At 35.7% G+C, this 23,640-nt stretch overlaps 1 protein-coding gene across 4 annotated transcripts in view; it reads left to right on the forward strand.

Annotated features, from left to right (window-relative positions):
* LOC105223759 (methionine aminopeptidase 1D, mitochondrial) overlaps window positions 1–18,731 on the forward strand; it is a 63,923-nt gene extending 45,192 nt beyond the window's left edge. For 3 of the 4 annotated variants that reach the window (XM_049446069.1, XM_049446070.1, XM_049446072.1), the window contains exons 3-4: window positions 17,967–18,420; window positions 18,481–18,731. In XM_049446069.1, the coding sequence (XP_049302026.1) occupies window positions 17,967–18,420; window positions 18,481–18,677 (651 nt within the window). In that variant the 3' untranslated portion in view covers window positions 18,678–18,731. Of the gene's footprint in view, window positions 1–5,580; window positions 7,137–7,198; window positions 7,231–17,966; window positions 18,421–18,480 lie in introns of those variants that run through there. The other variant, XM_049446067.1, reaches the window with a different exon arrangement.
* The last annotated feature ends 4,909 nt before the right edge of the window (window positions 18,732–23,640 follow it).

Raw genomic sequence — 23,640 nt, forward strand, 5'->3', positions numbered from 1 at the left:
GCAACATTCAAAAGAATTACGTGAAATTAACGACAAAACGGATAGAAACAGTGAAACTGCACCTGAAAATTTGGCATAATGGCGCCATTAATCCGTTATAATGTTTGGTACGAATTTTAAACCTGTGAGTCACTTGTAATGAGTGGTACAAATTTTAGACAGCTCTGCTGAAAGAGTTAAGGGTAGTTCTCCTTTAATAGAAGGCATACACGCAACAATTAGTTGGTTGATTGAGTTGAGCTAGAATTTGAGGCCAACTTCATTTTGAATATTCACTTCGTTGCTTAAACATGAGTTCGGAAGATGTTGCTTTACTTATTATAAATGACGCGCTCACTTTGACAGCCGAAATAAAATGGCGAAATAGTTTGAAATCGCACGACCAACCCAAACACTATCAAACTAACACAACCAACTTGACAAAATATCAAAAAATTTAGATTTTCATCCAATCAGTTGGTACAACTCATACAACTGCCCCACATACGTAACAATCAGGTGTATAATTCGATGAAATTGGTACAATAATTGTTGCGTGTATGCCTTCCATTATGACTAATTTATTATCCAAATAAATATCAAATAATTATATGTGCAACGCTGAAACTTTCATTATTATTAAAGGGAATAATAAAAGAATGTGTATTTACTCTCGGCTCTTATAATTAAAAGAACTAAACATTAAACAACGAAATTGTATTCAAAAAAATAAAAAGAACAATAGTTTCCGGAATTTCCGTATTAAAAATGTATATGATGTTATATAATTATTTCAATACAAGTACATGTCTTTTCATTTATAAATCAAATAATATTGAAGTTTTGTATTGGTTGTACAGTTTATTTCAGACTGACGACTAAATTCTAATGTACACATATATATAAGAGACACTTGTTGCTCGCAGGCAACGGGATTTTACAGTTACAAATATTGCGTTGTATATAAGTACATATGTATGTAAATGTCTTAGGTATTTCTAACACTCCTTCTCAACGCAATATGTCATTAGACAATTAAAAGTTAACATTTTTCATTTTAATATATACCCATCATGTTAATACATTTCTTATGCTTAATTTTACAAAGGTTCTTGGTCAAGACATCAGACATCATATTTTCAGTTGATACATACTTTATTTCAATTACATTGTCTTTGACCATTTGCCTGACATGATGATACTTAATATCTATATGCTTACTGCGCGCATGGTACTTCGAATCTTTTGCTAAATATTGCGCACTTTGGTTGTCGCTAAATATTTTTGTTGCATGACCATCACTCAAACCCATCTCGTTCATGAGTTTGCGGATATACGCTGCTTCTTTAGCAGCCGTTGACAAAGCTATGTACTCCGCTTCAGTGCTGCTTAAGGCCACGACGCCCTGTTTCTTCGATTCCCATGAGATCACTGCTCCTGCTGCAAGAAATGACCAGCCGCTATACGATTTTCGATCTATGCAATCTCCAGCCCAATCAGCATCAACATAACATTCGATGGGTTTTCCAGTTCGTTGGTAGTGCAGACTCAGCTCAGCAGTGCCCTTAAGGTATCGCAAAATTTGCTTGGCACCCACTTCATGTTCTTATGAGGATTTGCATTACGTTGTGAAAGCTTCGTAACAGAGTGTAAAATATCTGGCCGGATTGTTATGGCTAGATACATCAGCGAACCTATCAGGGATTGATAGCTTAACTGGTTCGCTCGCGGACACTCATCATTGTCACACTTAACCTGGAATCCTGCGCTCAACGGAATGACATTCGGTCTGCAGTCACTCAGACCATACTCATGTAGTAGATTCCCAATATATTGTCTGTGACCAACAGAAACGTTACCAGTTACTCCTTCTCTTTCTATTTCCATGCCAAGGAAATGCTTCAGCTGACCGCCATCGACTACATCGAATTCGTTTGCTATTGACGCCTTCACCCTGTTGAGTTCTTTCATAGATGTGCTGGCAACAATCAAGTCGTCCACATAGACAATGACCATGCTGAAGTCCGTGCTACTACGGAGTGTGTACAGACACGGTTCACTAGCACATGAAACGAGTCCAATGTTCAGGAGCACTTCATTCAGTTTTGTGTTCCTTAAGGCCGAAGTTACTGTTTCTGGTACTGCCACATCGTCTGTTGTCATAACATTCAAAATGTTATACTGCTTGCTTGGACGCCCTGGATTTCCTGTACGGATCAGCTTTGGTCGCCCAGGACCCCTCTTGATGTTTGACTTATCTTCATTGTCTTCTTCAGACAAAACTCCATCAGACGCATCGCAGTCGGCGTCAGTGTTTTCCACAATTTCGTCTTCTGTAACACATGCCGACTCTGACTCCAGGTTGACCAGCGGCACCTCACACATAGTTGCCGATTCATTACGATTTACACTGTCATCTGCAAAGAATCTTTCAAGAAAAATTACGTCACGTGCTACTGTTACCTTTCCTGTACTCGGATCGTATAAACGGTATGCCTTTGCTGACTCTGAGTAGCCAACCATCACACGTGCCTCGCCTTTCGGGAGAAACTTCCTGCTATGCTTCTTGTTTAAAACTATAGCTTTGGTCCCGAATTCTCTCAGATGGTTCACTGTTGGCTTTTTGCCAGACCACGACTCGAATGGTGTCATGTCCTTTAAAGCAGATGTTTCCGAGCGGTATCTTAGGTATGCAGCCGTGTTAATAGCTTCTGCCCAGAAGCCCTCATCCAGACCAGCATGTAGAATCATACTGCGCGCCATCTCAACCAATGTTCTGTTCGCGCGCTCAGATACACCATTTTGTTGAGGTGTGTGCGGTACAGTAAGCTGTCTTTTAATACCATTGCTTGCCAGGAGTTGGCCAAACGCGCCACTCAAGTACTCCCGACCGTTGTCGCTTCTCAGACACTTTATTTTTTTGCCCGTCTGCTTCTCAGCGAACGCCTTGAACACTTTAAATTTTTCCAATACTTCGTCGCGAGATTTTAAGAAACTTACATACGTGTATCGCGATTTATCGTCAATGAATGTTACAAAATACCGCGCTCCTCCTTGTGAGGATTTATTCATTGGTCCACAAATGTCTGTATGCACCAGATCCAATACAACTTTCGAGCGATTTTCAGTTTTCTTTGGAAATGGTTTTACGCATATTTTACACTTTGCACAGGTTTCACATATATGATTATTTAAATCATTGTAAACGTTTGATGTTTTTAAACCATGCACCAGCTTTTTATTAATCATTTTGTTCAGACTACCAAAGTTCAAATGTTCAAACCTATAGTGCCATTTCATTATATCAGTCAAATCAGACTGTGCACCAAAACACTTATTGTCGTTTGTTTCTAACAAAAACAAATCTTGCCGCTCTTTAGCCATTAAAATTACTTCACCGTCTTGATTTTGAATGCTCACACTTTCATGTTCAAACTTAACACTGAACCCCTTCTGTATTATTTTTGCTACAGATATAAAATTGCATTGAAGGTTCTGCACATATAAAACGTTTACCAAATCAACTGTACTTTCACGCCAATTCAACCTCACTGTACCGCGACCACTTGCTACAATATAATTGTTTCCAGCTAACACTATTTTCTCAGTATGCGGTTCGAATTTTATGAAACATGATTTATCACAACACAAATGTGCCGTTGCACCACTGTCCAAGCACCAAACGTTTTTTGCAAAGCTACCGTTAGAACACGCAAACACTGAGTACGATTTTTTTCTGTCTTTGTCGTCATTCTCATTTTCGTTGTTTTTGACGCTATCATTTTTTTCGCTAACTTTTGTTTGGCAATTCTTTGAAATGTGTCCACGGCGACCACACGACCAGCAACTTACGTTTTTTCGTTTTTGTTGTTCACCTTTTACATACTGTTTATTTTCGCTTCGCGAAGAGAATATTTTTTGCTCTTCTTGTTGTTCTCTTTGCTCCTTACGCCTTTCACTCTCTTCGAGCAGTTTAATTTTTAACGCACTTAATGCTGGCAAGGAATCAAGCGATTCCATTGCTACCACGAAATTATCAAAGGCGTCGCTCAAGCTTGACAACAACAGTATACACAAACACTCTTCGGGCAATGAAAAACCAATTTCACACAAATTTTCAATCAGATCTGTGAATTTCTCTAAATGCTTAGATATATTTTCAGATTCTGATGATTTTATATGCAATAATTGTCTTAACAATGTAACGCGGCGTGCAGGTCCCTTACTCATATGTATTTCTTTTAACCTTTCCCACGCACTAGCTGACGTTTGGCTATTTTTTACATTATTTATTTGTGAAGGCTTAATGCACAGCATAATGCAGGCTAATGCTTTTTCATCTTTTGCATCAAACACAGTATCTTCTTCGTTTTTTATGATACGACCGCAAACTACGCCCCATAACTCTGCATGTATGAGCACACTTTTCATCTGTACGACCCACGCGCTGTAATTGGTGTCGTCCAGCTTTTCAATAGAGTGCATAACTGAATTCATTTTTTCCTTTTGACACGAAATTTCACTTAATCACTTTAAGTTATTAGTTTTTTCGTTCAATTTTTTGCTCGAGCGTAACAATACTGAAAATTTATTTTTGCAAATCAAAATTAACGCCAACACCGCACACAAAATCTTATACGCCAACTTTTTCACTTGTACTAAGTATATTCAAATGTTTTTGCCACACGATTTTTTTCAAGGCTAGTCTGGGCCCATAACCTATTGGTTGTACAGTTTATTTCAGACTGACGACTAAATTCTAATGTACATATATATATAAGAGACACTTGTTGCTCGCAGGCAACGGGATTTTACAGTTACAAATATTGCGTTGTATATAAGTACATATCGTTAGCTAAAATGCAAACGGCCCTAACTAACAAAAAAATCAAAATGGGTTTTTTGACTGATTATAATATATTTATTCAAACTACATGTTCATACAAAATTACAGAGTCATACGATTAAAAATAGTTTTATTAACGAAATACAAAAGGCCCTTACTACAAAGTGTTCGTTTTGATAAATGCAAAGAGCCCTAACTACACACAACAACAAACACCACACAATACAAACACGGCCTTGTCCCGTTACACCGTTTTGCTTTGTAGTAGACAGCACAGTAAACACAATTAAAGTTTTTAGCAAACAGTACACGTGTTTTTTCAGCGATCTCAGTGTTTAACTATAATTGAATTGTTCAAATTTTAAGCAAATAAATTACATATCATTAATATGAATTCGGATAGTGAAAATATGTCGGAAAATAACGGGGCATCTCGACAGGATAGAATATATAGAATACTTGCTGCATTGCCGTGCACATAGCCTGTGGAGACTCCACATTGCTCATAGCATACTAGACATAGAATACTATCTAGTTTGCCTAGTTTGTCTAGTTTTAAATTTAATAAACTTATACAAGCATAAATCAAAATATTATTGGGCATTTTAAATATTATTTTTCCCAGAAGTACATTTGTAGAAAAAGGATCTTTCTCCCAGAAATACATTTGTAAAAAAACGGATCTTTATCCTTTGTCATTATTTTCTTTTTCCTAGAAATACATTTGTAAACAAAAGGATCTTAATCCTTTTTTTGTTTTCCACATAAAAGATTTAAGCTACCTACCTCTCATTTACGTATATATACCGACGAAAGTTTTATTTCCGACGGCATTTCGCAAATGATAAAATACATTTTTCAAAAGCTCAAAGCATGCGCTACATAAGCTACATCAGAGATGTCCCGTAATTTAGCAAGTGGTGCAACCAGAAATGCGAATAATACTACAAAAAATGTGAGAGTTAATAACCAGCAAAAACGTATGGCAGGACAGAAATATCAAGGTTTATCTAAAGGAAATATGAGCTATAGAAAGCCCACAAAAATGAAAGATGCGTGTAAGTCGAAGTTCTGTGAGAAAAGTTCCATTCGATTTTGCTCCCATTTTACCGAAGATACTCGTAAAGAAATTTTTGACTCGTTCTGGATAATGTCGTGGGATGAAAAAAAATTATATGTAACAAACCTCATTGAATGTTCCAAAACACAACGTGTAACTGTTGAAAATTCCAAACGCTCCAACACTAAATATTATTTTCTAAAGCGCAATACAAATCGAATGCAAGTTTGTCGGCAAATGTTTCTATCAACTTTGGGCTTATCAGAAAAAATGGTACGTTGTTGGACCCAATCCAGTGGCTTACATTGCACCCAAAAGAGTCTAAAAACGCAAAATTCTGATCAAAATAAAGAAAGATTACACTATAAGAAAAGATGTAGCTACGTACAAAACTGGTTAGAAGATTTACCAAAGTTGGAGTCGCACTATCGTCGCAAATATACAACAAAAATATATTTTGAAGCAGATTTCAAAACATACAGACAGATTTATGAACTTTATTCTTAATCATGCGAAGAACATAAAAACAATGATATTGCTCGAGTATCATTTCCAATTTTTATGAATGTTTTTAAATCAAGCAATTACTCGTTATTTAAACCACGAAATGACCAGTTTTAAATCAAACAACTTGTCACAGGATATATTTGACATTCACCGAAATGAAATTGAAAGGATGCGAAATGAGAAGCAAAATGATATCGCAAATGCCAAATTAGGTGCATTTCTACTATTTTGCATAGATATGGAGGCAGTTAAACTTTTACCACAGTCCAACGCCAGCTCCTCTTATTATAAAATGAAACTTCAAGTTCACAACTTCACTATATACAATGTTATAAGTCACGAGTCTGATAATTACGTTTGGGATGAAACCGAAGGAACTCTTGTCTCAGCAACGTTTACAACAATTGTTTTAAAACATTTAAAAACCCAACTTTTGAAACATCCTCACATTCACCACATAGTTATCTACTCTGATGGTTGTTCTTACCAAAACAGAAATGGAAAAAGACATTACCATAGAACACAAATACTTAGTAGTAGGTCACACGCAAATGGAATGCGATTCCACTCATTCTCTTATTGAGAGACGAATCAAAAATAAACAAATACATTTGCCATTTCAACTAGTAGAATCAATAAGAGCAGCCCGGAAAAATCCTATGCCTCTACAAGTTCACCACTTAAACTACAAATATTTCCTCGATTACGAGTCTGTTCCAATGAGGTATTCATCTATTAGACCAGGTAAGGCACACTTTTAATTTCTAAGAAATTTTCCAAAATTTGATTGCTTATTAAATTTTTAGGAAGAAAAACAGGAGACCCTACTGTCAATAAGGTACGTGCATTGTCATACGAGCAGACTGGAATTATTTATTTTAAAACTGATATAAATGACAATTATACCCAGCCACCTCAAAGAACTTCAAAACAATTCACAGTTGTCGAACCTTCCCAATTGCACCTGAGCAGACTAGCAATTTCTAATAAGAAATGGCAGCATCTGCAGGAGCTGAAAAAAGTACTACCAGCAGACTGTCATTATTTTTATGACAATATACCCTATGAAAATTAATTATTATACGAGAGTTGTTAACACAAAAGCTAATAAAGTATAATTTACCGTTACCTCTGAACTGTACTACATATTTATTTAATCTTCTTGAATTAATTTTATTTTCATATACTAATTAATTTAATATATAATGCATTCAAAAAAATTTGGCAACCATGCTTAAATAAATTTTTCTTTATTTTGTTTTAAATATAATTATTAGCATCTACCTATTGTTATTACAGCGATTTATTACTTCATTGAAAATGTATTGACAGGTTACTGACAAATAACTAAAAAAATTGAATTGTAGTTAGGGCTTTTTGTTTCAGAAAATCAGGCGTCAAAAGGACGTAAGTAACATAACTTCTAAAATATTAAAAAAAACATTATTTTCTTTCAAATTTAAATTTGTAGTTGTTTTACAAGTTACATTGAAAAAAATTGCTCTAAACACATTAATATATATAGTTTTATACAGTTTTTTGTTTCTCCTGTAAAGTAATGAAATTGTTAGATAGGGCCGTTTGCATTTTAGCTAACGATATGTATGTAAATGTCTTAGGTATTTCTAACATTTTGAATAAGGAATTGTGTTACCCTTATGTATTTTTACCAGTTGGATACGAGTTTGTTTTCCAGGCAGCACTTGTAAAAATTTTAAATACACACGTACTTATGGGAAGAGTTTTATCGACGATAGCACGACTGCACGGTACCAGACTTGTTATTGTTGCTGTCACTAACTTAAAACCATTTCTAATTTTGCCGTTGACAATGGGCAGCTGTAGTGTCGCCACTAGTATGCAAGATGTAAAATTATTCAATTTTTTAAAGGGTGAAACCCATGTAACCCTTTAATGAATTGAATAATTTTACATCGGGCAGAAAACAGCTTTTTTTCAAAAAAAAATTTTTTCATAAAAAATGAAATGTTTTATTCGAATTTTTTATTGTTACAAAAAAGTATTCATCTATGTGCTCTAAAACTTTGTGCGGTCCAGAATAGGGTGGTTCTAAAGGTCGCTTTACTGGATCGGATGCGGAGAAAAACGTGAGAGCAAGTGTAGAGATTTTTTAGGATGAAAATTCGAGATTTAGTGTGATGAGCAGTTGGTGTGGGCCTTAATCCTCTAATATGCTCACGAAATTTCTCGACGAAAATCTGTGGGTCCGGTGGTATGTCCTCTGAAACAAAAAATTCTCCGGGCACACGTAAACCTGTGCCAGGTACAAGGTCTGCAGGTGAGGCGCGTGCGAAGGCCTAGGAGCACCGTTGGAGGAACTTGCGGCCAAAGAGAAACAGAATCGCTCATTAGAGCTGCCTTGAGCGTTCTTTCTACCAATCCATTCGCTTGCGGATGATAGGGCGTTGTTCTTATGCGATGGGCACCATTCAGCCGTGTCAAAGCCGTGAAGAGCGCAGATTTAAACTGGGTTCCTTGATCTGTGGTGGTGATGAGCGGTTTGCTGAACTAAGTAATCCAGTTCGAGTAGAAAGCAGTGCAAACGACGTCAGCAGTCATGTCCTTCAGAGGAACAGAAACGGGCCATCTGGAAATTCTATCTATGATTGCTAAACAGTACCTAAGATGATAGACAATTGAAAGTTTAATGAGGTCGAGGTGTACATGGTTGAACCTAGCGTCGGGTACATCAATTTAATTTTAGGTGTGAGGCGATTGTGACGCTGAATCTTGCGTCGTTGGCATGGTATGCAGCGGGACCAGTTCAGTGTGTTCTTCTTGATGTTCGGGCAAATGTACTTTTGTTTGAGTGTGCGGGCCATAACTCGACCACTGTGAAAGGGCACTCGGGAATTTTGGGAATGAAATGTCTTACCACACCGGATGATATGTCACAATAAATTGAGGTGTCTTCGTCAATTGATAGACGTTACAATTTCAAAGTTGTGTTGTTGTTGCGAATAAGCTGCTGGAGTTCTTCATCCACTTGCTGCTCATGCTAAATTCTTTCGGCAATCATAATGGTCGGCATGCTAACGGATGAGGCATCCACCACCTTCCTTCCTTCAACTTTGAGGTAAATGAAAAATCCAATTGGTGAGTGAGAGAGAGAGGCGGTAGACGAAAGGAATGTTCTAGTTGCTGCTGCAACAGTCTTCTAGGGCCTTTTCAGCCTTTTCAATGGTGCCTGTAGTTGTGAAGCATTGGAAATACATTTGCGGAAGTAATTGATCATTGCGAAATTGCTCTTACTGGAATTCATAGTGAGTTTGTTGGCGCGTAGTACTTTGAAAATCTGATCCAGGTGCTGGAGGTGTTCCTCTTGGGTTTCAGAAGCCACAATGAGGTCATCCATGAAACAGCCAACAAAGTCTAAATCACTTAAGATGTTGTCCATGTGGCGCTGAAAATTTGGGGTGCATTGCGTAGGTGGCATTCCCAGGAACTCAAAAGAACTGAAATGTGTTGTGACTGCTGTCTTCTCGATGTCTTCTGAAGCCACAGGAATCTGATGATATGCACTAGCGAGATCGATTGTTGAAAAAATTTCCTTTCCGTGGAGGCGCTCAAGTAAGTCTTCAGCGACAGGTAATGGGTAGCGGTCAGGGTCCTCGCCCCCCCCCCCCAGCTTCTTGGCTACCATGTGGATAGGACTGGCCCAGTTGCTGCTAGAAAGACGAATTATCCCAAGCTCTAGGAGCAGGTTGATGTCATCTTTTGCAGCTTTTAGTTTGTCACCGACCAGTCGGCGAACTCGTTCAATTAACGGAAGGCCCGTGGTGAAAATGTGGTGAGCCACGTCAGCCTTGCTATGAGAGGCCGATGTGACCCTGGGTATGATGATATCAATAAAACGATTTAGTAAGTCGGCATACGTATTATCGGTATGAGTGTTGAAAGGGGCTTGCTGGTCCACTGTCGAAATACCATCTTCCGTGGTTTAAGCAACTTCTCCCGTCATAGTGATGTTAACGTGTCGATCAGTCGATGTTTTTTAGGTCTTTCAGGAGGTCATAATATACGATGAAGTCAGCCCCAATAATCGCAGACTGAACGTAGGTGCCGATCTCCTTGAGTATTGCTGGCTTCAATGCGCCGACGACTGCCTGGTACATAGTATTGTCGTTCCCAATGTTTCACGACCGCAGCTGTGCCTTCACCTGAATGAACCAGAGCTCGGGATCGTTGGTCCAGAATTCAGGGAGTCTGAGTTGTGTGACTTCCATAATTTTTGTATCGTTATTATGCTGGACGATGCGATATGGATAGTGATTGTTAAAGTTGCCTTATACCGCATTGAAATAAATGTTTGCACCAGATGGTCTGTTGTCTGTGACAGGGATGCCAGTTGCTGTGTCACTGAAAAACAGCTGTTGGAATCCAACAAATCTGTTTACGCCCCTAGGAACCAAATAATAATTCCGAGGTACCTATAGTTGACTTTTTTTTTTTGAAAATATCGGTCAATGTCTGAGATATATAAATGAAATTCATGGATAGTACTTTTTTTAATATGGTATGTCTGTATGTCAAAAATGGGTTGAATCGGACCGATACTTCACTTAGTCGCCAAATACTCAATATAAAGATAATCGGGTGACTTTGTATCGCATATATTGGCTAATATTTGAGTTATCTCAATGAAATTGAGCTATCGTGTTTTACTCATAACAGTGTATCTTTATGCCTAAAATAGATTTATTTGAGCGAAAACTTTGCATAGCCCCTATACAACTAATATCAGAATTTTCGAACATCCGACTGACTTTACTCTATATGATTAGTTTTTTAAAATGTGACATGTTAACAGTATGTGCTATAAGATTTGGTCGATACTACCCCAACTTCCATATACTACATACTATAATGGTTTTCGTGTGTCTGTCAGCATATGAGTTATACATAGTATATACATGTACATATATAAAATTGCTTGGATTTCGATCCTAAGCCTTGCTTACTTGTTTAGATTATCATTAATAAATGGTAAGTTTCTTAATTCTCATTTAAATTTGTAATTAAACTGTGCAGAACTGTAAAGCTCAATAATCTGAGTGCCTCAAGACAGTAATTTATACTATATATTGTATTAACCCATTTTTTCGAAATCAAAGGTTCAAACTTACTCAAAAATAATTATTATTAAAATTTTGGTCATTATTTTAGAAGCCCGATTTAGAGGGTTTAGTCTTTTTTATTACAAATACTCTTCTTCTTTACTCGCGTAGACACCGCTTACGCGATTATAGCCGAGTTAACAACCGCGCGTCAGTCTGTTGTTGATTTTTCATTGGGATGGTTTTTTTTACGTGGCGGGTCCCAAATCGTTTCTGGCCACTCCCAAATGAATGGCGATCAGAGAACTCTCCTCACTTGCGTGAACTTCTGCACAAGACTCCATCCCCCTATTACAAATATTAGAATTGAGTAATGTAGATAGGAGTTACCGATAGCATACGTGATAGCAATTCATTAATCATTCATCACTATTATTTTATTTATTGATAATATCGTTTTTAGAATTATCGACATTCCCAGGTCTACTTAAATACACATTTATTACCTCAAAATAAGAAAATAAAAAAACACAGTTCTGAATTTGCTTTTACCATTGGAAGGTTTCGAAAAAGGCTCAAAAATAATAATACCGCACGACGTACGGTGCGCTGGGAATGCACATCTGGCAGTACCTCAAACTTTTTTCTGTTTTTTATTGACAATGTTATGACAAAATGTATGTAAAAAACACGGGGAAAATTAAAAAAAAAAAACTTTGATTACTTTTTTATTTATCAACATTTTTTCATGATTCTGGTGGAAACGATAACCATTCACGTATTTTTAAGAATAATTGTTTCAGATGATCCAAACACGAGAAATCCTGTCCGAGAGTGAAAAGACGCATCTCATTCACCCAGCCATTTCTCCGACAGATGCCATCAAAAAATTCCAAAAAAAATTGTTTGTACACTTCACGATATACAGGCAAATGCTCTAGCTGGTGCATCACATATTAAATATCTAATTTAATTCATATATTTTACCGCCTAGTTCTAACCCATTTACCCTTAGAATTTGAAACTCATTGACAAAATAGCTCAAAAACTTATCAATATCGCTTGGCTTTTGCTTGCCTTTTTATATACCCACAGGAAATACCGATATATTTGGAATATTAACTATGCGTATTAAAATTGGCCAAAGTTGAGTTCTTGAACTATTGAATAATGGCAGACCATCAATATTAATATCAAATACAATTTCATTAAATTCTAACACACTACTTTCAATTTTCTTAATTTGATTTTTAAGGCCGAGATGAACATACTTTCCCGGGGGAACATGTTCGATAACCACTTCTTCATTTTTTAAGTCCAATAGAACTGAGGGGCTTAACGGTACGTCTAAATTTTCCTCTTTTAAAATAAATAAAAGCTCACGTAAGCTTTTGTGACCGATTCTATTTTTAATCTGCCAAGCTATAATTTTTTCCCGAAAAGAATTCTTTAAGGAAGCTTTTCCCTAGTGGCATCAGTACTATGAAAAGAATTACAATGCGCAATATTCTCGGTAGCGGCATCGTTTCCCCAAACTCGTACTGATGCCTCATTTTTAACGGCTAATTGCTCTGTATAAAACTCTTTTTTAGCTTTAAAAAGGCGTTTCAAATGCTTCTTTGAGCAACTCATTTTATTTAATCACTAATTTATTATTAAATTTTTCACACTATACTCACCAAAATCCTTGAAATTTCTCCAATTATGTCGCAGTAAATTTTTCTTCCAATTTTCCAATCCATCCAATCCGTCTGACAATTTCAAAATGAGTAAATGTAGGGGTGGGCGATACACAATATATGAATACAACGACTTATCGATACTTTAAAAGGATTAAGCGCGCATTGACACACTATGCCTTTTATCGCCCAAACTGTAGGCGAGGGCACGTCGAGGAAAATTTAATTTAATTATAAACTTTTTAAATAGAGTATAAAAATTTCGGTGCAAATATGTGTATTATAATATAAGTGTTTTCGAAAATTAAGAATAAAGATAAAAATTATCTTAAGAAAAATATTTTTGTGCACATTTTAAATGAAGCGTACAAAAATTTGATAATATGATATCAAAAAGATTGCAGAACACCAGACGAGAATATTCCGAAAACGAGCAACAAAAGTTTTCGGGTGAAAACTCGTTCTAAGTTAAAAATTTTATGCAAATCGATTTATTTTGTTATTCTCGATAATGAATAGTTCACTTTTAGACTAAAATATTCAATGTTTTTTATAATTTGTTTTAAACTAAAATGAGAAATGTTTCAAATTCTTAGAAGACACGGTTCGTAAAATTGTATTTCAAAGATCTTTTTGAATTAAATGTTTGTTCTAATTCTTATACATATGTATGTGATTGATGAAAGCAACCGCAAATACAGAAAAAATTTAAGTGGGGTAAAAATTAAGAAATTCTTCAACGTGCTAATAAATAAGAAATATTTACGTTAATAAAGGTTTTTTGAAATGTATTAAATAATTTTCAATGACTTTTTAGGAAAAATAAATCGATATCTCGTTACGATTTATTTAAAATTATCGTTAATTTTTTGATGTCCATTGCTAAATATACCTGCATACGAGTATAACCGAATCAAATTGCCGAACAATCACGAAAAAGACGATGTTCAATTTCAGACATGGTCCAGTGCAGCATAACATATGGTTAGGTATGTAACCAGATCTCATCGCCTCTACTTCGAAGCATTACCCAATTGGACTATGTGGTCCTCAAATTTTTGCATACATATACATACATATATGTATTTAATTAAATATGAAAAATTTCAAAAATAGTACATATGTCTTACAAATTCCAAAATAAAACAAGGAAGGAAGGGCTAAGTTCGGGTGTCACCGAACATTTTATACTCTCGCATGGTAAAGTGGTAATCGAGATTTCATTATCCGTCATTTACATATTTTTTATTTTGCTGTAAAATTAATTAGATTAGTAGATATGGTTTTTGGTCCATAAGTGGGCGACGCCACACCCATTTTCAATTTTTAAAAAAGCCTGGGTGCAGCTTCCTTCTGCCACTTCTTCCGTAAAATTTAGTGTTTCTGACGTTTTTTGTTAGTCGATTAACACACTTTTAGTGATTTTCAACATAACCTTTGCATGGGAGGTGGGCGTGGTTATTATCCGATTTCTTCCATTTTTGAACTGTATATGGAAATGACTGAAGGAAACGACTCTATAGAGTTTGGTTGACATAGCTATAGTAGTTTCCGAGATATGTACAAAAAACTTAGTAGAAGGCGGGGCCACGCCCAGTTTTCCAAAAAAAATTAAGTCCAAATATGCCCCTCCCTAATGCGATCCATTGTGCCAAATTTCACTTTAATATATTTATTTATGGCTTAGTTATGACACTTTATAGGTTTTCGGTTTCCGCCATTTTGTGGGCGTGGCAGTGGGCCGATTTAGCCCATCTTCGAACTTAACCAAGAAATACGTGTACCAAGTTTCATCATGATATCTCAATGTTTACTCAAGTTATAGCTTGCATGGACAGACGGACGGACGGACAGACAGACATCCGGATTTCAACTCTACTCGTCACCCTGATCACTTTGGTATATATAACCCTACATCTGATTTTTTTAGTTTTAGGATAGTTGAGTAAGAATTGAGATATCTTGACGAAACTTTGCCTACAGGTTTTTTAGTACAACAAATTTGAGTTCGTAGATGGGCGTAATCGGAACACTGCCACGCCCGAAAATCGCCAGTATCCGAAAACATATAAAGTGCCTACAAGAACTACTACCGATAGTGTGAAAAAGAATGAAATCGGATGAAAACCCGGTTCACTCCCGATGATAATGATAGCAGTATTAATATTTTACTACGTTTTTAAAACAAGGTGCTAAGAGGCATTGTAAATGCTCCTTGGTATTGCAGAAATTCTGACATTCAGCGAGACCTAAGGGTGAATACAGACGCCGAAGAAATAAAGTGTCAAGCAGATGCCCACTACAAAAGGCTTAATGCACATGTGAACGAGGAGGCAAGAAATCTTCTTTTACACACATGCCTCTCTAGTCGATTATGTCGTAAAAAACCACATAGCTTAGTTGGAATCTAAAATATAATATAAAGGAATTAATTATATAACATATATGTATGAATATTGTTATTAATTTCTATGTTATTTGTTTTTAAGTTAGTGCTCTTTAGTTTTTGAAACTAGTTGTAGTGATATTGTTAAAGTTTTAAAAATATTTGTAAAAAAAACTATTCTATTTATTTTTTTCTCACATAATAATCGTTATATTTCGATTTTTATTTGCCGTTAAAGCATAAGAATAATTTTAAAAGTTACTAGCTGACCCCGCAGGCGATGTTTTGTGTGAAATTGTGCGTCTTGAAATGAAAAAAAGTTAGATGTACTGTATTTTGTGTTTAAATCATTTATTTGCTATTTTTCTCAATGTAGCGCAGCTTGATAAACAACATTTTTTGGTTTCTGTTCGAAACATGGAATTTCTAGATGTATGCCACACACTTCTAGCGACTATCCTTGTGCTCTGTTGATTGTCATTTCAAATGCAATTTTCCCTGAAAACTGAATGGGTTTAAACTAAAATGGCAAATCGTTGGAATTCAAAGGTATTCGTAGCACCAAGCATTCGGCGCCCTTGTAGCGTCACAATCAGTTCGGTTTCATTACACAGTTTCGACGCATGAAGATTGCGGAACATAATAATGACAGTTCCAACTTTGAGACGCAAATATTGCGGCGGCATACCAAGCCTCTCTAAAGAATTTAGAAATTTAGATAATTCACGGCTTCGTCTTCATTGTCAAGACGGTCGGAATTTGCCCATTCATCGCGAAAAGTATGCGAACTGCAGTGGCATGCGAAGTAGCTATCGCATCGTTCATCGTTTGATTCCAGCGATTATCATGTTCCAGCAATCGTAATGTCTGGCATGCTTCTCAAAAAGTTGCACACACCGTACCATTCACAGTACGCAATGACTCAAGTGAACTTGAACCGCGTACATTAATCAATAGCAACCGAAGGTAGAAACAATCGACGTTTTTCGGGTGGATTGTGTAAATTCATCCTAATGCATTAGTTAAGAACACACCTGAATGTCCATCTACTGGTTGGCATTGTTTTGTGTGTAAACATTTCATTGACGATGCATTCTATGTATAATATCTAGGGATTTCCGAATATTGTCGTTGGCGGTGTTTCCGTTGGCTGTACTGTATTCTCTGGGTTGAAATACACACTTTGGTCTTCTCCAAATGAGCGAGATGCACAACAGTCGGAAAAGTTTCATGAATTGCAAAAGTAAATATCCTACAAAGCGCTTCATATCAGTTCATTTATCGACCCATTTGATACTTTCTGATCTCATATCGTTCAAAGCCAATAAGCGCCTATTGTTTTCTTTGGCGACGTACTTGCAAACGGATTTGATTCGTTTCACCAAACAGTAATACTCAAAATTGATTTCTATGAAGTGAGATTGTGGTGTCCGCAAGGTCCATGAACCATATTGGTTTTCATCACTTGGTATAAAACTGGATGTTTCTATACATCAGGAATTTCCGCAAAATGATTTCATCAATTTGATCTGGTGTAACCACCATCCAAAGGACAATGTGTGCGTGTGGCAAACCTCTCTTTTGCCACTCAACAGAGTACATCTAGCATCTAACAGCATCACATATACGTTGCTTCACGACAAAGTCCATCAAACATCGTAGCTGTTGCTTGAAAAGTCATGCTGTAACATCGTGAAGATCGCTTGCTGACTGACAGCGATCCATAATCCCACACGTATGTCATCGCATCCTGGTTTGATCAGTTTGTGTGAAAAGTTTCTCTGAATAAGTTTCAATAATTTTTCTTTTGAATAGCCGGAATAAAAAAGCAAACAACCGAAATTGAACGATTCAAATGATTTACAAATTAAAATATTGAAAAATAGAAAAAAATTAAAAAAAAAATTTTTGTATGGGAAAAAGTTTATTTTCGGAATTGTCCAATTTTCCGACTTTTAGGGGTATGGAAATAGATAGTAGCCGATTCTCAGACCTATTGAATAGGCATATAAAATTTGGTAAAAAATCGGTAAAGCCGTTTCGCAGGAGTACGGTAACTAACATTGGGACATGGAAATTTTATATACTATATTATCTTACGTAATTAGAGTTAAAGAGTAATATTTTTCTTTTGCTTTGACAAATAATACTCTCACGTTATTACTTTCAAATCGCGAAGACGACACAAAAAGCTCTTCACTCTTCTTGCGTAAAGGTTATTTAAAACTCACCGCATATCTTTTATTCTGTGAGCAATAAATAGAAGTTAGTATTTTGTGAGCGAAAAATAAAAAAAAAAAAACATTATTTTGCGAAAAAATAAATAAAAATAAAAATTTAAAAGTTTTTGACATATTTTTGTAGTCCTTTAAAAAACAAAAAAAAAATCTACTAAATGTAATAGTATATATAATTTTTTTTGTATTTGTAGGCAGGTACATCAACTGGTGAAATCGATGCTTTTGCACATGATCAGATAATTTCTGCAGGAGGCTACCCATCTCCTTTTCGTTATGCTGGATTTCCAAAATCTGTATGCACGTCAGTTAACAATGTGGCTTGCCATGGAATACCGAACGAAAGACAATTGGTCGATGGAGACATAATAAATGTTGACATCACCGTATATTTGAATGGCTGTCATGGAGATTGCTCTAAAACATTTCTAGTGGGAAACGTTGACGATTTGGGAGTATATTTGGTAAAGTCAGCAGAGGAATGTGTACAGCATTGCATTAATATATGTAAACCTGGAACCCCATTTAATGCAATCGGCAGATATATAACAGACTTCTGCAATATAAAAAAATTGAATGTGATACCAGCATTTGCTGGCCATGGACTTGGGAAATCATTTCATGAACCACCGGAAATATTGCATTATTGTAAAAATAAAAACAAAATTACTTTGTGTACATGAACGTAATGTTAAAACTATTTGGCAGATAATTCTGAACCTGGCTTTATGCGTACAGGAATGGTATTTACAATTGAGCCCATACTTAGTCTTGGTAAGCCCAACGTAAATGTAATGGAAGATGGCTGGACCGCAGTTTCTGTCGACGGTATGCGAAGCGCACAATTTGAACACACTATTCTTATAACACAAAATGGGAGTGAGGCGTTGACAGAAATAAATTAATTACAAACGAGATATCTAATCCAAATATATAACTGGCTCAAGCCTCGAGATTCATCATGGAATTTTATTTATTCAATTTGTGGTGGGGATTTTTGACTTAAAAGAGGAATCTTAAATTCCTTAACTTGACAGATACAGCATAAAATCATCTCAAATTCATGTCACTGCAGGTACTAACAAGAAATATTTCCGCTGGTTCTTCGTATTGTTGAGTTGGAATAAAAAAAATATATTATTATCAGACCAATTTACCCTAAGTCTTAATCGGTCTTACAACTGTGTAGAGTCAATGAACTACCCAAAGCTGTAATTCCCTTTTGGGTGCAAGCGTCTAAGTATGAGAAGTACCCCTTCGGACAAATCTTCACATCGTTGAAGCTCCGGTGTTGAAATTATTGACCTATCCATGAAATGCCAGTTTAAGTAAGTTGAGAGCGGCTTATATTGCTAGGAAGGCTACAAATATGTATTATTTTACCTCCAGAGCTTACTTCCGTTTCTGTAAATTTTCTTTAAGAATAAGCATGTTGCAAAACTAGCATTTTTATACTCTTTCAACCAGTTGCTATAGAGTATTATAGTTTTTTTCACCTAATAGTTGTATGTATTACCTAAAACTAAACGAGATAGATATAGGGTAATATATGTATGTATAAATGACTAAGATGACGAGAAAAATTGAAATATGGTTGACTGTCTGTCCAATTGTTCGTCCGTCCGCCCGTGAAAGCTTTAATTTGAGTAAACATAATATCTTGATAAAGCTTGTTATGTGGTATAGTACAAAAAAAATAATCGAATTCGTATATCGGACCACTGCCACTGCAATTTTGCCTGCCCCTTAATATGTTTAATGTGCATATTTCCTAAACCACTTAAGCCAGGGGTGGGCATATTAGCCCTCAGTGGCATTTTGCCCGTGCGGGCACGAGTGTAAATTTTGAGGGCTAGGTGAGGGGATCACCGCGGGCAAACATGAAGAGGAAAGTAAGAGCAATGTATTTTACTAACTACTATAAAACTGCCTAACAATTTTGAGTTTATTTGCAACTGTTTAAATGAGTTAAGCATCCGCCCACTTTACCCGGAAAAACTGCCGCACCTTAATAAACCAGCTCAGTTCACCATAGCAGATGACACTAAAACGCAACTCACCACATCAGTAAACCAACCCACTCCGCAAAAAGGATGGACAAGGAAAAAGTAGGTCACTTCGTGACATACAATTCGATATCAACATTCGTTTACACACTGCGCCGCGTCGACACCTTTCGCCAACGCACTTCGTCACAAACAAGTCGATCATCAACATTTGTTCCCTGTTATACATTTCGCTGCGTCGACGCATAGTTCTATTGGACTTTTTCTGGACTTCGTCTCAACCCGGTTCCTGTGAGCAGCTTTCGTTCATTGTGTGGGGTTCAACAGCAATTTCGCACTACGGTTATTTAAAACGTCACGGTTCCTGATAGGGGTGGATATGAAATTGCATTGTGTTCTAAGTATATTAAAAATTATAAAGAAGGTTAAAATTAACTAGGTTGTACACGAAGTCGCTCGCGCATGTTCATTTGTATGCTTGATCGCGGGTGTAAGTGAATTGTGCATATCCTTGCAAATTGGGGATTTTGTTCATGGTCCTTCGAGCCTCTAAGACAGGCACTGTGGATTGACAGCGACAAGTCGAATCACAAAAATAAAACAAGACAAAATCCAGTTCAGTGCGGTGAAGTGCAGTTGCGAACAAAAAATATATAAAATAAACAAAAAAAAGCAACTAAGCTAAATGAGCGTAAGGCCCTAAGATTAAAAAATAGAAAGTGCAGTGCCCCAAACAAAAAAAAAAACAAAAAAACTTATTTATACAAACAGGAAAAAAAGTGCAGTGGAGCGAAAAGTACAAAGGTGAAGTGACAAAAATAATAAAAATATAGCAAATAGAAGAAATAAATAAAGTGGAACGGTTCCCAAAAAATATGCATACACAAATGTACATACATATATGTATGTATGTAGTATATGAAACTCTAAATCTGCAAAAACCAAAACAGAGGTGACAATTAGTTACCATTACAAAAATATAAACAACAGGAGAAAAATTAATTTCGTTCCAAAAAACAAAAACAAACGGTGCCCGAAACTCCCAAACTAAAAATACAAAACATAAATCAAAAACAAACACTATTCGGGCGCGAAACCTAGATACAAACAAAAATGAAAAAAAAAACTAATAATCGGGCGCGGGCTAAACTTACCTACATAAACGCAACACCACGCACAAGGAGCCAAGCAGCAAGCAGATGGATACATAAGCACAGGAGTGGAACAAAACGAACAGGCATACTATACAAAACGTTTTACCCTACGAAACTAAAGTTAGCGTATTCTGTTCATCTACTATATCTTTATTATGCATATTTGTCTGTAAAATTGGTAGTTTATATGCATAATTAACGATAAAACCATTCCGTTGGTTAGTAAATACGTTTAACGAACATTTCGGGTTTAATTTCGGGAAAACCCTGAAACCGTCTGGCATTATATATATTGACGTATATACTTAAATAAATAATAACTTCTTGCCTATTTATGCTTAGCAATAACTCTTCTGTTGAAAAAACAGTAACCAGCTTATTGACACACAATTAGCTCTCGCGTTGAAGAACACACAGTGCGTCCGATACACTGTATTTATAGCTTTATACTGATGTAGCGTGGCGTGCTGTGATTCGTTGTTTTAGGTGGCATGATATTTGCTGTTGATTCTTGTGGCATGATGTTATCTCCCTTTGTTTGAATGTTCACGTTGTATATGCGTGATATGCTGTTGTTAGGTGATATTGTTACATATATATATTATATATATAGGTGAAGGTATTAACTCCCCCCTCCTTTAATAAAAAGATCTCCTGATCTTTTCCTTCATACTGCGGTGATGGCATCTTTCTTTATTAGATGTTCCATTCCTTGTGATTTCAGGATTGGTTCATATTTCTTCTGCTGCTCTTCCTTTAACTTAAGTGTTTTACATTTTAATATGGCATAGGTTAACTTAAATCCTAAGTATGTCAGTACAATGATTATGCAGAGAGTAAATATGGCTATGCAAGTATTCCTTATCGGGTGTTCCTCGAATGGAATAATGAATTTGTGCAGTTTTTCTATGTTATTAAATTTATATTTTGTTTCTGAACTTAGTATGTCTAAAATTTCTATATTTTGATTTCCTTGAGATAAAATGTATTTTTTAATCTCCTCATCTTGATTGTGGGACGTTATGTCATTAATTTTTATATTTTCTTTAAACTGTATCAAATAATTTCCGTTTAATGTTTCATTATTTTCTTGGTTAAGTCCGTTTACTAATATATTACCTGAACTTATTTCTAATATATCTTCATTCTTTTCTTCTATCGTGTTGCATTGTGCTTTATTATTTAATAACATTGGAAGGGTGCACATATCTGGTTGTGTTTCTTTACAAATTAATTTTGACATGATGTTTTTACATTTGTCTATTCGTGTGATTTGTTGGTTACATTTTGCTATTTGTTTGTCCATTTGAATTTTTTCATGTCTGTATGAAATTGGTGTTATGTCATATGTTTCACATTTTTTATTGATTACAGGATATTTGTATACTATTATAAATGTATCCCCTATTCTACAAATATGAATATCTGCGTATTCCATTATATTTATTACCGGAACTTCGTTGTTTTCCAATTTCATAACTTGTTCTATGTCTTTCATATTCAGTGATGCTGAATAGAAATTTTTGTTTTTTGCGAAGTTAATCGTTAAAGTTAGGTCTTGTAACTCTTTATAGATCTCCTGAAGCATTGTTTGCGATTGGATTGTTTTATAGCTAAAGGTTTCTAAAAGTTTTTCAAAGTGCGTATTTATTAGTCGTTGTTTATTATTGTTTTCTATTATGTCGTTGATTTGAGTTTTAATCTCTACCGCATCATCATGGTCTGGTATCCCTGTTACAAAACTAAGTATTGATCCTAGAAAATTAATACTTCTTTTCTGTCTCCTAATTAACAATTGGTTTTTTAATACTTCTATTCTATTTATTAGTGCGAGATCCGCATGTTGGGTTTTCGCTGAAGTTGCCGATGAGTGTAATTCCTCGTAGTGTTGAAGTATTTTTGTTAGGTTTACCATATGGTATAGATAATCTGATTGAGTATAAACATATGAAGGGTATGTCTCTGTTAAAACGAACTTCCTATCCTTGATTTTCGTTGTCTCATATTGGATGGTTTTGTTGATTAGGGTTAGTATTATTAACGTTAGGTAATACAATTCGAATGTTATCTTTGTGCACTAATTTGTTTTTCGTGGTTAAAACGGTATTTTCTCTGTTTTCTTTCACAATATTTTTTATGTAACGTTTCGTATATTTTCCGCGTCTACTACTTTTTTCGTATATTATTTGTCCTGGAGCGTAATCCTTTTGAGCTCTTTTTTTATTATGATAATTTAGCATGAACTCTTTTTTTTTGTTTAATATTTTCTATCACTTCTTTTTCCACTAAATTTTGGTTAAAAAATAAATCCACTGGTTTCCTTTGAGTGACCGAATGAATTGTTCTATTGTATTCGCGTATTGCAGAATATATTTCTTCCTGGGTTGTGACTGCTCTATCTTTAGCTAATGTTCTTGCTATCTCCGTGATTGTTGAGTGCAACCTTTCTACTTGCGCGTTTGATGTCGAATGACCGTTTGCTGTGCGCGTATGTCGTATTTGTAGTCTGTTGAGCAGTGCTATCGTGCCTACGCCGACGAATACGCTTTCATTGTCTGTCATTAATTCCGTGCAGTTCGGAAATATTTGTGTTATTCTTCTATAATTTCGTAAAACTGTACTTTGCTGTGTAGTTTTCTAAAATATGCATATTTTGTTAGTCTGTCTATACACGAGAGATAATTCGTGCTGTCTATATAAAATATATC

This window comes from Bactrocera dorsalis, chromosome 1, assembly GCF_023373825.1.
Source record: "Bactrocera dorsalis isolate Fly_Bdor chromosome 1, ASM2337382v1, whole genome shotgun sequence".
NCBI lineage: Eukaryota > Metazoa > Arthropoda > Insecta > Diptera > Tephritidae > Bactrocera > Bactrocera dorsalis.